This window comes from Crocodylus siamensis, chromosome 11 (genome assembly GCF_052110815.1).
Source record: "Crocodylus siamensis isolate JL-2025a chromosome 11, ASM5211081v1, whole genome shotgun sequence".
Lineage (NCBI taxonomy): Eukaryota > Metazoa > Chordata > Crocodylia > Crocodylidae > Crocodylus > Crocodylus siamensis.
In genome coordinates this window covers 16334689-16348625 of record NC_143405.1, presented here as the reverse complement: position 1 = coordinate 16348625, position 13937 = coordinate 16334689, and the positions used below count along the sequence as shown (strand labels likewise).

At 47.8% G+C, this 13937-nt stretch overlaps 1 protein-coding gene across 1 annotated transcript; it reads left to right on the top strand.

The window, feature by feature from the left end:
- The first annotated feature begins 868 nt into the window (after window positions 1–868).
- Window positions 869–10184, top strand: LOC149855482 (glutamine synthetase). The gene is made up of 6 exons (XM_090022243.1): window positions 869–1180; window positions 1873–2034; window positions 4826–4972; window positions 6988–7115; window positions 8824–9023; window positions 9479–10184. The coding sequence occupies exons 1-6, from the start codon at window positions 1015–1017 to the stop codon at window positions 9798–9800; spliced, it is 1125 nt and encodes a 374-aa protein (XP_089878369.1). The 5' UTR covers window positions 869–1014; the 3' UTR covers window positions 9801–10184.
- Window positions 10185–13937: the final 3753 nt, after the last annotated feature.

Genomic DNA, 13937 nt, shown 5'->3' with positions numbered 1-13937 from the left:
GCTGATGAAAGCGGGCAACAAAAAGGTGTGCTCCGATTAGGTCGGTCTGCAGAACGTCTTATAAGCAGCGTTCTGCTTTGGTGCTGCGGTGGGGCAGGTCAATATTGCTGCAATATTGCCTCTTCTCGAGGCCTCTGGGATGGTGCCTCTCTCTCTGACCATGTGAGAAATGGGTCAGACCCAAGTAGATCAGGCTCAACTATTTGAAATTGTGTATATTCTACCTGTAAAGCTCAGTTTCAACCAGACCTGTTCAGCAGCTCCTCCAGATGTCCGTCCTGTTCCCTAGTTCTTTCTGTGTGACCGAGCAAGTGCCAGAAAGGATCTTGGTGGGAGTTCAGAGAAAAAGAACGAGTATGAGGCATCTAGGAAATATGGCCTACAAAGAAAGGTTGAAAGAAAAGGATGTATTTAGTCTAGTCTAATAAAGATATGACTGTGTAAAGCAGCGGTTCCCAAGCTGTGGGTTGCAACATCAGCAGATGGGGCCGTGGGAGCCAGGGGCCGCACGGAGGAAATGGGCTCGTGCGGAGGAAAAGTTTGGGAAGCGCTGATGTAAACGGCTGTGTGCAGAGGTCCTCATCCTTTGCACAACAGGCTCGGGGGCTTTCCCAGAGCCACCAAGGGGGCTTGATTAAAAAAAAACAAAGAGGCTGCAGGTCGGGTACCGGGGGCGGGGGGGAGTTTCTGACTCTCAAGGACGGGTTACACAGGGAGGCTTCAAGCGCAGCTTTGAGAAGCATCTCTCGGGGGCCCGGCCCAGGGGCGAGCGCTGCCCCGGGGGCTCCTCCCGCGGGGCCGGGCTAAGGCGGGGCCGCCCCGCGCCGCCGCCCGGGGGCTATAAGAGGCGGCGGCGCCGGGCGCGGGCGGGACGAGTCCTCCGTGTGCGGAGCTCGGCGCAGGCGCGCTCGGTGCCGAGAGCCGGCGGCGGGGAGGAGGCGGCGGGCGGGCGGCGCGGCTGCTGCTTCCCGGGCGCGGGGGAGAAGGCCGCCGCTCTGCCCCAGGGCCGCCAGGATGTCGGTGTCGCACAGCTCCAAGCTGAACAAGGCGGTCAGGGACCAGTACATGAAGCTGCCCCAGGGCGGCTCCGTCCAGGTCACTTACGTCTGGATCGACGGCTCGGGCGAGGGGCTGCGCTGCAAAACCAGGACCCTGGGCCGCGAGCCCAAGAGCGCAAAAGGTGAGGCTGGCGCTCTGCGCCGGGTGGGGAGCACCGCGGTGCGCGCGCTTCTGGTATGGGCGGCTTGTAATTTTATTGTAATAGCAGGCAGCTTCTTACGCCTCTGAGGATTATCCAGCATGCATGAGTGGAGCCGAGGCTTGTTTTCATCCGGTTGTACGAGGTAGCGAACAGCCAGGTTCCTTCAGGATAGCTCGTTTCAAATTTTTCTACCAGTAGAGTCCAGAGAGAAGGACGGGGGGGGGGGGTCCCAAGGTCCCTTTCCCCAGGGAAACGAGCAGAGCTGGCTTGTGATGCGACTTGTCTGGATGCTGTGAGCAAGTGAAACCTGCGTAGTTGAGTCCTACTCAGCTGTGATGGCGATGGTGACCCTGGGTGGCTTAAGTGCCTTGAGTGTTGAAAATCCAAATCCAGTATCTCCTTTTCACCAGCAAAGCAGCTGCTGGAGGCAGTCCCTAACTCTTCCTGTCCCCCACCTTTATAATTGGAGGGGCCACCGTTGTGAGCCGTGGCTGAAAGACCGGCCTCCGAGTGGATATATAGTGGAAGCAACAGCTCCACTCCTTTCCTTGTGAAGGAGTCCTCAGCGGCGTGTCTGGGTGGGTAATGGGGTGCGTTCTTCTTGGGATCTCCATCAGGGCAGTAATTTGGGAGGCTTACTGGAAGTTGTCTTCTGCTCCTGTCGCCCCCAGATATCCCAGAATGGAACTTCGACGGATCCAGTACGGGCCAAGCGGAAGGCTCCAACAGCGATATGTTCTTGATCCCAGTCAGGATATTCAGAGATCCTTTCTGTCTGGACCCTAACAAGCTAGTACTGTGTGAAGTCCTGAAATACAACAGAAAACCTGCAGGTGAGCATCTTGTGCATTTGCCTAAGGTGGTTGTTACTGGGATTGCTGTGCTACCAGACAGACCCGTGGGTGGTTTGCACGACAGCATCAAAATATTCAGTGCCTCTCAATTGCTGAGCACCCAAAAACTCACTAGGATTGTGTGGGAAGCTGCAGGTGCTCCTTGGCTGATCACGAGCTGACCTGTGAGAAGTGAATATAATGCTTAGGGCTGCAGAAATCCTGCAACAATCGGTATCGGCAAGTTCTGCCTTAGCATGTAGTGCAAGGGCAAGGGGAATTCTATTGTCTGGCAAAAAATAATGCTAATATTCTGCATGCTTCTTGTCAGCAGAGGTCGCCACATCTCGCAAATCAGACATCCCAAATAAGGGATCTGCCCTTTAATTCAACAGCTCTTTGGAGCCTGCGTTTGAGGACATAAACTTGATGATTAGGAGTTTACAACCCTGAAAGCTGTAAATCTGAAACGTTCAGAACTCTTAAAAACGAGCTTCATGTCTCAGCTCATAATGTAATGCTTGTAGCCCTGGTTCAGCACCATGTTCACAGCTACTTCGTTGTTGCTTGTACAAAACTCTGCTTATTTGCATTAAGGCAACTAGCAAGAGCCAGATCTGAATCTTAATGCGAGTAGCCACGTCTTTGGCTGTACGATGGCTTTATCCTTCTTTCTATTCTGTTCTGGGCAAAGGGAAATACGAGGCCTGATGGAGGGGTAGCAGAAGTCAGTCATCTGGTTGTCCTAGATGTATATGAAGAAGTTGATCCCTGTTCTGCAACTAACCTAGATACATAGTGTGAAAGTTAAGGAGATAGATCTGGGAAGCATTTAACTCGTAATGAAGAAAGGGGTAGCGTGGCTTCTGTGAGGGATTTGTGGACAGAGGTGCCTTCAGGCCAGGAAGAGAGGAGGGTCACATCTCCAGCCTCAACTTGAGGGTCTGACTTTGTGACCTTGTGCTAGTCCTCCTTAGGAGTGGGGGGGTCTGTGAGCTGCGATAGCTGAAGACAGACCTTAGTTGGTGTTGAAATACTAATACTCGTTTTTTTTCCCCCCTGTGTGTGAAGTACTGCAGTCTTAACTTCCTGACTTGATTTTTTGGAAGCTACTTGATTGTTTTGCCTGTATGAGCTCTACTTCCCTTCTAACCAAGGCCATTCTCAAAGAAAAGCCTTTTTCTTTGGGTAACTGTTCAGTAACATGAAGGCTTGATATGGCTGGAAAGCTCTGTCCTGGGTCTGTTCACACAAATCTGGGTTAGGGAAATTCTGAAAGGAGACTGTGCCATATATCAGGATGATCCTAATGCTTTACAAACACCAATCCCCAAGCTGTTAGCATAGACCAATTCATGTGAGTGGCAAGGATTTTTGTGGGTATTATCCTTTATTGGACCAGCTGCATGATTGGGAAAGAGTTAGAAAAGTTTTCAGTGCAGCTTTCAGTTTCAGTTTTTCACTGCAACGTATGTCTAAGTCTGTTCAAACCATGAAGCTGGTCCAATATGATGGCACCCACAAAAATCCCTGCTTTAGCTTATTTCCTAGACCGTCATGGCTAAAACATCCCTCCAGTACTATCAGTGTATGGTCCAAACGCTTATTTGTTTTTTGTTACTGTCTAAATGCTTTAAGTGGGCATGCTCTAAAATGAAATTTCATTTGCTCCTCTTCCCACTAGTTCAAAATGGTGCAACTGGTGTGATTTACTAGAATCGTAAAAGACCTAAATGTTAAGGTATCCGTTACTGCCTGGAGGCTGCCTCTCCTTAGTATAGAGGAATAATAATGCTCCATTTGCCATGTCTCTTGTCCTGCCTATATTCTTGGTTTCACAGCCTGTTTAGCATTCGCACAGTCTTGCTTGGGGATCCATATCTTCATGACAATCAGGGTTGTTCTGGTTTCCTTTACTACCACTCTGAAGGAGAAGGCCAAGGTTATGGTGACTTCTTGCAGGAGCTGATTGTGGGAATCGTGACTTGTCTATCAGTCGTCCTCGATGCTTACCAAGAACAACACAGAGGAAAGAATGCACTGGAAAAAGCTTGGTTTTAGGGGCAGGTACACAGGGTGGAAAGGTTAAAGGGCTAGACTGGCAGTGAGAGGGATCGGGTATGCGCCAATCCACTGTCACCTCAGGGTATATTACATAATCTCTCTGTACCAGTCTGTGAAAGGAGAAGAATATTTGCCTACTGGTGGTAATGGTTCTAGTGATAAGCTAAATCCATACGCACAGGGCAGATAGCCAGATGTTGAGGAGATGGGGTAGTTATATGACTACTTAGATATACGTTTGGGGATTTTTGTGCAAATTTTAACGGAATGAGTTTAAACAGAGTCTTCATTTATAAATTGCATGCACATTTTGATATGAAACTGAAATCTGCTGTGTCTCTAAGTGGGCAGAGGAGGAGAAGGGAAACCTTGTAAAACGGGTGTTACTTTTCCCTATTCCTCATGTTGCTCTCTGTTGGATTAGATGTAGCAGACACTTCCCAGCTCAAACAAAGCCCAGGGATTTATAAGCCTGTGGCATACAGAGAAAAGTAGGATTATGGGTTGTTAGTAACCTGAAAGGCATTGCTTGCAGAATGCAAACAAGGATGGGAGATCAGCTGCAGGACAGCCCTCCGTATAGTTCACAAGGATCTTTTGCACCAACTGAAGTCTCTTCAAGTAAGAGAGAGCCTCAAGTGCTTGACTGAATTGGAAGTGCTGGAGGGTGGATGGTCCCAGGGTGTAAGTATTAAAGGTCTAACAGAAGAAGCTCTCTCCTTTCCAGAGACCAACCTGAGGCACACCTGTAAGAAAGTCATGGACTTGACTAAAGACAGCCACCCTTGGTTTGGAATGGAGCAAGAATACACACTGCTGGGGGTCAACGGACACCCGTACGGCTGGCCTGATAACGGGTTTCCAGGTCCACAAGGTAAGAGGTAGTTACTTCTTCCTCAAATGTGCATGCATTGCTTGTCCGCTGCTCTAGTGGGTCTCTCTTTTTTTCTCTTCTCTTGATACCGACTTGCAAGAGAGATCTAACCCTGGAAGGTGTCAAACGCTCCAGGCTCCTGTCTGCCCTTACAGATGTTAAAGATAATCCATGGTTCATAGAAAGTGCCAAGATCCAAACCTATCCAGAAAAATGCACCTGTGATGCCTCCCTGACCGGGGCCCCCAAACCTTCGATAAGAATTACATGGGCAGAAGCCAGTGGGACTCAATGCAGGGGCTGCCTTATGATATTGGCTCACAAAATGTGTTCTCACTTGCTTGAGCGAGAGAAACCAAATGAAAGCATCTTGCTTGGGAGCCTTTCCCACTTGTGCAGCAAACTGGGACTAATGGGTAGATGACTTGAGCTTACTTATGCAGCTTCTCTTCTCACTTCAAAAGGTATTGCTGGCATCTGATCGAACCACAGGCTTCTTGCCTGGGTCTCTGTCAAAAACCATGGTCAGGCAACTGTGCGTAACTTCCTTGGAAAAAAACTTAAAATGCAGGCAATATAGTGCCAAGGTTAGGTAATTAGCAGTTGTTTATCTGCTGCACTGTGCGCCATGCAGCTCACGTGATGTACAGTGGTGTGGTGCCACTCGTTTCTGACTGGTACCCAAGATTAAATAACCGTTTTGGCCCTACAACTTGTTTGTTAAGGGTTTGAGAAGCTGACTGGAAAAAAGTCTGCATATGGTTAATAATCAGACAAGCGCTTGCATGTTAAGGCTTGGGCCCTCCAACAAAATCCCTGCTTTTGAACACAAACAAGTTTGGTCACCTAGATGGGCCTGAGAGAGGGCTGAAGGAGTGCTGCTGGAGAAGGTTTCTTCCTTCCTTTCAATTTCTTCTGGTAGCAGCTGACTTTTTTTTTCTTTTCAGAATCTTTTTCTTTTTACCCTGGATTTGTACTGAAGGTCTACATTTTAATAGCCCTTTTTGAAGAAGGAAAACCTGTAAGACATTGAAGCAGGTTAAGAGTTTTGAAGGCAATTTTGGCACTTGTTACAGTGAACATTGGCCATATCAAAGGCCTCAAAACAAACTCGAAAAGCTTTTCTATTACAAGATCAGTTCACAGTGGAACAGTTCTTCACTTTGTATCTCCCTCCTGCCCCCACACTTAACAGGTTGGGAAGGTACATCCAGTGCATTGTCTCTTCTGGAATTTAACAGTGCTTCTTGGTGCTTATCTGCAGTCGAAATGGGGCATGTCAAGTTTGTTTGAGAGGTACCCTGGAATCCTGGCAGAAGACTAGATGGTTCAGTGTTGGGAATGGGAAAGGGAGCTTTTAACCTCCCTAATAGTTATTTCCACCAGTCCTCCTTCAGTCATGACCTACAGTTATTCTAGCTAAAAGCTGTTCAGTGGCATATACAGCAGAAGGCATTGATGATCAGCTTGGCTTCTGAAGGGCAGGCTCCATATCCCAAAGGTCAGCTTTTGAGTTGGTTGCATTATTTGCAGCCTCAGGAGAGAGGCAAGTGATTGGGCACACCAGAGCACATTCATCTCCCACCTTGGGGATAACCCTTTCCTCTCCATTTGAGGTGTTGTTGAGGAACCTGCAACTTCTATGGCTATTCCTTGGGCTCTTTCCAGGGCCTCTCCAGGCTTCCCACCTGCAATGCTCATGGGGGATGCTGGTGCTGGTGCTGGTGCTGGTGCTGGTGCTGGTGCTGGTGCTGGTGCTGGTGCTGGTGCTAGAACAGGGGCAGGCAATTATTTCAGGAGGAGGGCTGCTTACTGAGTTTTGGCAAGCCATTGAGGGCCACATGACAGGCAGCCCAGGGGCAGACAAATATTAATTTTCTAAATTTTTTTTTTTTTAAGGGCCTTGCAGGCCAAATAGAATGGCTGGGCGGGCTGCATCTGGCCCACAGGCCACATTTTGCTCACCCCTGTGCTAGCAACATTGTGGTAACTTTTTTCTCTCGTTTTTCTTCCAGGCCCTTACTATTGCGGGGTTGGAGCAGACAAGGTGTACGGGCGCGACATTGTGGAGTCCCATTACAAGGCATGTCTCTATGCAGGGGTGAAGATCTGTGGCACCAATGCTGAAGTCATGCCCTCTCAGGTATGTGTGGGAAAAGGTGCTTCTTGCATGTCCTGTCAGGGTAGCGATTTCATCTAGCCAAGAGGCTTTTTTTGTGGGGGGAGACATGGGTGCCTGCCTGACAATGCCCCAAGCATAAGTCCTGAAGTATTGTCCCCAAGGATCAGGTTCTTCCAGTCTCTAACTGCACCCTATTTACAGTTTTCTAGTACTTCTTACCCAGTAAAGAAGGGAGTTTTTCCAGTAAAACTACTTTGAAGGAGCATAGTGCATTTCTGTACTGCATCTGGTCTCCACTGTTGGAAGGTGAAAGCAGGAGTTTTCCAAGTGGCTATGTGGCTAGATTTCCTCTCCCCTGGCTCAGTCCCTTGTCATCTGCTTATACCTGAATCAAGCAGCCCCTGAATCGGCTAAGACTTTATAAAGGAAAAGTTGTGACAGTCTAGCTGATAGTGCAGTAACTTTGTTTTAACTACTAACAGCTCTTTTGTGTAAATGCTCCTACTTCAGACTTGTCAAAGTTGCAATACTTTATTTTTGAAATAGCACCTTAAATATAAAGTTCTTGCAGTTTGTGTGTAAATACAAGCTTACTGCACCTTAATGAGAGGTTTTCCACCTTGCTGCTGTTTGTTGTTCTGCAGTTTGTGTGGCTGGTGATCATGGTAGCATTGGTAGATAAGGCATTGCTGCAGTGGAAGCATGAGGGTGAGAGGCTCTGCAGTGCTCCACTGAGTAGAACCAGTCCATATGCTTGCTTGGGAATGAGCAGGTGGGGAAGGATGAATTGCAGACGTGGATTCTGTGATGCCGTGTATCTGTATAACGTAGCTCTGCCCCTTCTACCAGCTGGGAACCAAATTGCTCACAGGGAGATTCTGGCTCAGACCCCAGTTGGAAAGGAAATTGTTGCATTTATTATTTTGGAATTAATTCAGGGAAGTCCTATGGCACATGTTAGTAAGTAGTACGGTTAGATGCTCATAACCTAATTTTGTAATGTAGGACTATATGGTTCTAGTTCTGCTGAGGGCAGTTGTAAATCGAGTTCAAGACTAGGTACTCTGCACTAAAGTGAACCTTCCTCCTTCCTTCACCTGGTATTTTCTTCAGTGTCCTACTTGTGGTCCTTGCGAGGCTGCAGGATGTCTGCAGATGCCATATCCCTGAAATGCATCAATAATGGGAATCTGACTAGGCCCCTGCTTAGTCACTTGGGGAGAAGCTGCTAGCTTGAGTAGAGAGGAGGTGCATTGAGCCCAATCCCCTGCTATCATAGGCAGCCATACAACTGATAAAATCGCATATTAAAAAGTAGCTAGTTTCTGAAACAGCCATTGTAACTGGGGGTGTGATAACCTTGCTTCACCAATGGCTAAAAGTCTTCTAACTTCCATCTTAAACTTATTCATGGCCAGTTTCCATGCGTTTGTCCTTGTGCTAAAGTTCCTTTAGCTTAAATAGGTCGTCTTCCTCCCCGGTGCCATGCCCCATTCGCGTATGTTATCAACAGCAATCCTGTTTCCCTCGGCCTTCATTTTTTTTTTTTTTTTTAAATTAAAAGCCAACCTCTATTACTCCTCAAGGGGACTTCCAATCCCCTGATCATCCAGGTAGTCTTTCCTTCAGTGGGCCTCAGTTACACTTGGTGTAATCTACTGTCAGTGGCTGAGGGAAGAGAATTATAAACCCCAGTGTTCATGGCAGTGCCTTCTCTCTCCTTTTCTAGTGGGAATTCCAAGTCGGACCATGTGAAGGCATGGAGATGGGAGACCATTTGTGGATGGCTAGATTTATTTTGCATCGTGTTTGTGAAGATTTTGGAGTTGTGGCTACTTTGGACCCCAAACCAATGACTGGCAACTGGAATGGAGCTGGGTGCCACACCAACTACAGCACAGAAGAAATGAGAAAGGAGGGAGGTCTCAAGTGAGTCCTTCCTGAAGAGGCTGGGATGGGTCAGGGATTGTCGCTTTCATTTCTGTCCAAGGGGCTCATCTTAAAAATATATAGCTACTGGGGTGAAAAACCTAACCAGAAACTATGAAGAGAGGCAGTACCTGGTCAGTATATTACACCTGACCTTGAAAAACTGGCTTCTTCATGTCCCCCCTCACATGGGCATTTGTTGGAAGTTTTTTTTTCGTTGTTTGTGTCTTTCTTACTTTTGGTAAATTATTACAATCATCATCTTTAATGTAAATTATTAAATAATGCATTTAATTGGAAAGCTGTTAGCAACGCTTTGAGCAAATGCTGAGCCTTCCTGGGTACCATTCCAAATTCTGCTAGAGTGGATGAAACAGGAAGGCTTTATAAATAAAGTGTTATCAAAAGAAACCCATTAAAACTTGCTGTTTTTCCCTTTCCTCTTCATTGACCAGACACATCGAAGCTGCCATTGAAAAGCTAAGCAAGCGACATAACTACCACATCTGTGTGTATGACCCAAGAGGGGGGAGAGACAACTCCAGGAGGCTGACCGGCCACCACGAGACTTCCAACATTTTCGAGTTCTCTGCCGGAGTGGCCAACAGAGGGGCCAGCATCCGTATTCCCCGCCAAGTTGGCCAGGATGGCTTTGGGTACTTTGAAGACCGGCGACCTGCAGCCAACTGTGACCCCTATGCAGTCACAGAGGCCATTGTGAGGACAACGTTGCTCAATGAAACAGGAGTGGAAACAAAAGACTATGCAGACAACTGAAGTCTGGGAGTGGGTGGGTTTTTACTTCTAAACTAGTTTCTCATGTGGGTTTTATGAATGTGTGACCTCATCGGCTGTCAGCTCAGACTCTTTAGAACCTTGCTTCTGGTTTTGTGAAATGTTGGCTTAGAAATATATTTCTATATATATTGTAAGAAGGGGAAAGTATCTATTTTTCTCAACTGGCTTTTCTGGTTCCTGATTTCTAGATCATGCATTGGGGTTTTTTAAAGACTGATTTTAATTTTTGTAATTGACTTTTTACTCTGTACATATAATCTTTATGTGAAAGTTGAAAGCAGCAGTAGCTGCAGCTTGTTTTTTCCATATCTGTGTTGCAAAGAAACAATAAATAGCCTCGTTGGCTCTAGGTCAGCCACTCTTCACTAATAAATGTTTGCTTTTTTTGCAACTCCTAAAGGATCTCAAAATACTGAATGTGGGTATGACAGTGTTACTGACAGACAGCACCACTGGGGTGAGATGTAGCAGCTGTTCAATAGCCTGCAGTGTCCTGCAGTTGTTTTGAACAGGGGGATTGGGGAATGGTGGGGCATCTACACCAGTTAGGTAACAGTATGTAGATGCTTGAGATGAAATTTTGCCTGGACAACGAAGCTACCTCCAAGATAGCAGCCCTGGATCATTAATAACAAGCTGCCAAGAACTTTTTGGTTTGGCTCTTTTTGCCAAGGGGCAGCAAGCAGCAGTGCAATGCAGCACCCAGGCATGATCTCCGGTCACTGGAGCAATGCAGATCTAGATGAGACAGCTGATTACTAAATCTGCAATACCCTTGTCTGCAGCACCCCCATTTTCAGAGTGCTGCCCGGGCAGTTGCAACTTGATCCTGCTTACCAAGAACCATGTGGTGGGGCCACAGCATAGTGTAGTCTGAAAAGAGCAATTTAAAACACAGGCATAGCAGTGGAGTCTTCTTGATGCATCTGAGACCTTGAATCTGATTCTTCACAGCAACTTGCCAGACGCATGCATCTGCTGTAATCTCAAGACTAGAAGAAGATGGCAAGAAAGCTAGTGATGTCTCATCTGTGTGTTTCTGCCAGTGGGATTTTTTTGCCTGATCAAAGTGAAAGCGTTGCTGCTTCTTGTGATTTGGGGGTGGAAAAACAAGAATCCTCGTTTTGTATTGCATCCTACTCAATCATGTGCCCCAGAATATACCTTGCTGGAGCTGCCTAGTGCAGCAGTTTTCAAACAATGGACCTGGCAAGCAATACTAATGCCCCCTATTCTGGCTCTCCGTGCTGTGTCCATGTGTCCTGTAGAATGGATCTGATCTGCTGATGCTCTGGTGAGCAGAACCACCCACCGATCTACTGTAACAAAGAAGAAATGCATGGGATGTAGAAATCAAGCCTGGGTCTCGGGTACAACAGGTGATAGTTCTGCCTCTCGAAGGGGAGTATGAGTTATAAGGAAGCCCCCTATTGCAATGTTCACTTCCCTGTCTGTTGCAATGGGGCCTATAATCACGCCTTTGCTATCTATGGGTCACTGCTGGATCTCCTATGGGTGTACGCATCCTGCTTGCTTACTTCCTTGTGAGCAAGAGAAGTTGCTCCCTTCTCTTGCTTGCAGGAAGCCAAGAGCCCATCCACCTCCATCGTGATTCTGCAGAAGGCAAACATCACCTGCAGCCTAAGCAAACATGGCTGGGGTGGGCGAGCAGCTGGCAGGCGTTTACACAGCAGGGTGCGGCTAGCTGACTAAGCAGCCATCTCGACTGCCTGCTTCCTAAGTATCCTAGCTAATTGCACAGGGCTCCATTTACACGCCGAGCAAAGTTGAAGGCCTTTAACGTGACCTGAAGCATACAAAAAGATTGTGGTAAGTAATTATCTAGGGATGCTTCTGTACCTACGTCTGCTACTTGCTTGGGATGCAAAGGAGGATATGTGGGACTTGGCACCTCTGGGTGCAGGAGAGGAAGCTGAATCTACTGCTGTCATCCTGAGCTAAAATGCTCAGAGCTGGGGAATAGTTAATTCATTGTGTTCACCAGCTAAGGAAACTTGTTGGCTTCTAGGCTTTGGCTTGAGCCCATACTTACCAGGCTGTCATTTAGTAAGGACCAAGGATGAAGAAAGTTAATACTTAACATAGAACTTGGCTAATTAACTATGTAAAGGGGCAGATAAGACTTGTGACCCTCCGTTTAGAGGTGATACATGGCCATAGAAGGGGAGTACCTGGGACAGATGATCCATGAAAGCAGTGAATTTCAGACAAGTTCCCGGCTAGACTGTGGTACCAACAATTTGTGTTGCTTGGGCCTGGCTCACATGAGTATGCAGCACTGTTTTGATCAGGGTGGCATGCAGGTGTGTGAGGGAGCAGAAGATAACTTCCTGACTTCTGGACCAATGTGTCTCAGACCCCAGCCTCACGAAGTATTTCCTCTGTTGATTCCAATGGGATGTGGGGACTTAAATGCCTTTTGAGCTTTTGGTTCTCAATCTTGAGGGGTCAGGAAAGCCTTGTGGGAGCAGCACATGCATCAGGAATGGAGCAAGAGAAAGAGGTTTGGATGTGGTTCAGACCCTTCTGAAGTGTCCTGTGTTCAACCAGCTTCTGTGAGCAAGACGGGATCAAAGCAGATCCCCAAGTACACGTGCCCGAGAAACCTGCAACATGGAACTGGACCAGAACATTGAAACTCTGGCTCCCAGCTCATCCTAACCTGTTTCTCTGCCTTCTGCTTTTCCCCTTGCATGCTTGTGGGGCTCACATCCTCAGGAACAGCCCCGCTGAATGAGGGGCACAGAGCGGTCACCCCTGTTAACTGCAACATTGGCTCTTCTGCCCTGCCGGCACCTGCTGCTCAGCCTACACGAGACCTTCATTTTCCCTGCTGCAGTGACTCTGCTACCCATGCTGAGATCTTCCCACAGCCTTAGTTTGCAATTAATGTGAATGCTCCCTTGGCATCACTTCCTGGATCCTGCTTGGCCACCCCTGGTTCTTCTAGGCTTTTGCTGTCTGAGCATTACTCTTCCCCCTCTTCTGGAACAGGGTTATCAGGGTAGGAAGGCAGCTGCCAGATTTGGAGGGGTTCTTTCAAGCCAGCTTGGACTCACCTCTGCTAGGATTCCTGCCCTGCACAAAGCAGACCTGCAAGGCAAAGCTCTGATCTCCACCAGCTGCAGATTCGTTCAACTGCTGCCAGGGGATAGATAAGGAAAAGACTCACTGTCTGCTGCAGGCTTTAGCCCTCTGTTTATTAACAGAATTCCCATGCAAATTAAAGCCGGTCTAACCCAGATACAATGCATAACTCAAGTACTATGCCATAACCCTGGGTGCCATACAGGGTAAGAGGTTACAGGCTTGCTTTTCAGAAGTTTTGCTGCCCCCAGCAGGAACAGACCAGGAATAGCTCATATTTATTTCTTGGCAATGACCTTGGGCACTTCCCTTTCTCTTTGCCACCCAAGTCCCAGAGTGAATGCCGGCAGGGGCCACAGTTCCTCCAGCCTCACTTATTTCTGCCTTGTAGCTCTTCCCTTTTAGCCCTGGGAAGCTGCCTGTATTGTGTGGCTCGCTCAGTAGTGCTTAGCAAAGAACAGTGGCCTCTGAAAGGTAATACCAGTGCTCCCTTCTACCCCCCCTATTTCTTCCTCCTTGCCCTGGCCAGAAGCCTGGGGGCTCAGTGGCTGGTATGAATGAACAGCTGGGAGATTTGCAACAGAAACTGGAGAAACTATTTTCACGGCTCACAGTGATCCGTGGGACTCACCACCACAGGATGAGGATCTGATGTGTAGTACACAGATGGACCCCAGCATAAAGAGTTGGCCCTTCAGAGCCAGGCCTGCTGAGCAGCAGGGGGACACGGTGCTGTGATTTGAGCCTGCACCTGTCTTTTGCTATAGGCCCATTTTTGCCCCTGGATATATCCTAGACTTTGCAAATATGGACTTCAATGGAGGCTCCAATGTGAGAATGTTATCCTGGCAGAAAGTATTAGCCATTTAACCTTTACAGTAAATGGTGGGTTGGGATCAGGCTGCCTGTTCAAGTATAGGCCTAGCTGGGAAGTGACTGTCTTGGGAGATGTGATGATTCAGTGCCTGTTCAAGCATATCCTAGCTGGGAAGTGACTGTCTTGGGGGA

Coding starts and splice junctions, on each gene's coding strand:
- LOC149855482 (XM_090022243.1), top strand. CDS start 1,015: ATGTCGGTGTCGCACAGCTCCAAGCTGAACAAGGCGGTCAGGGACCAG. Junction 2,035..4,825: donor ATACAACAGAAAACCTGCAG/GTGAGCATCTTG, acceptor TCTCCTTTCCAG/AGACCAACCTGAGGCACACC. Junction 9,024..9,478: donor AGAAAGGAGGGAGGTCTCAA/GTGAGTCCTTCC, acceptor TTCATTGACCAG/ACACATCGAAGCTGCCATTG.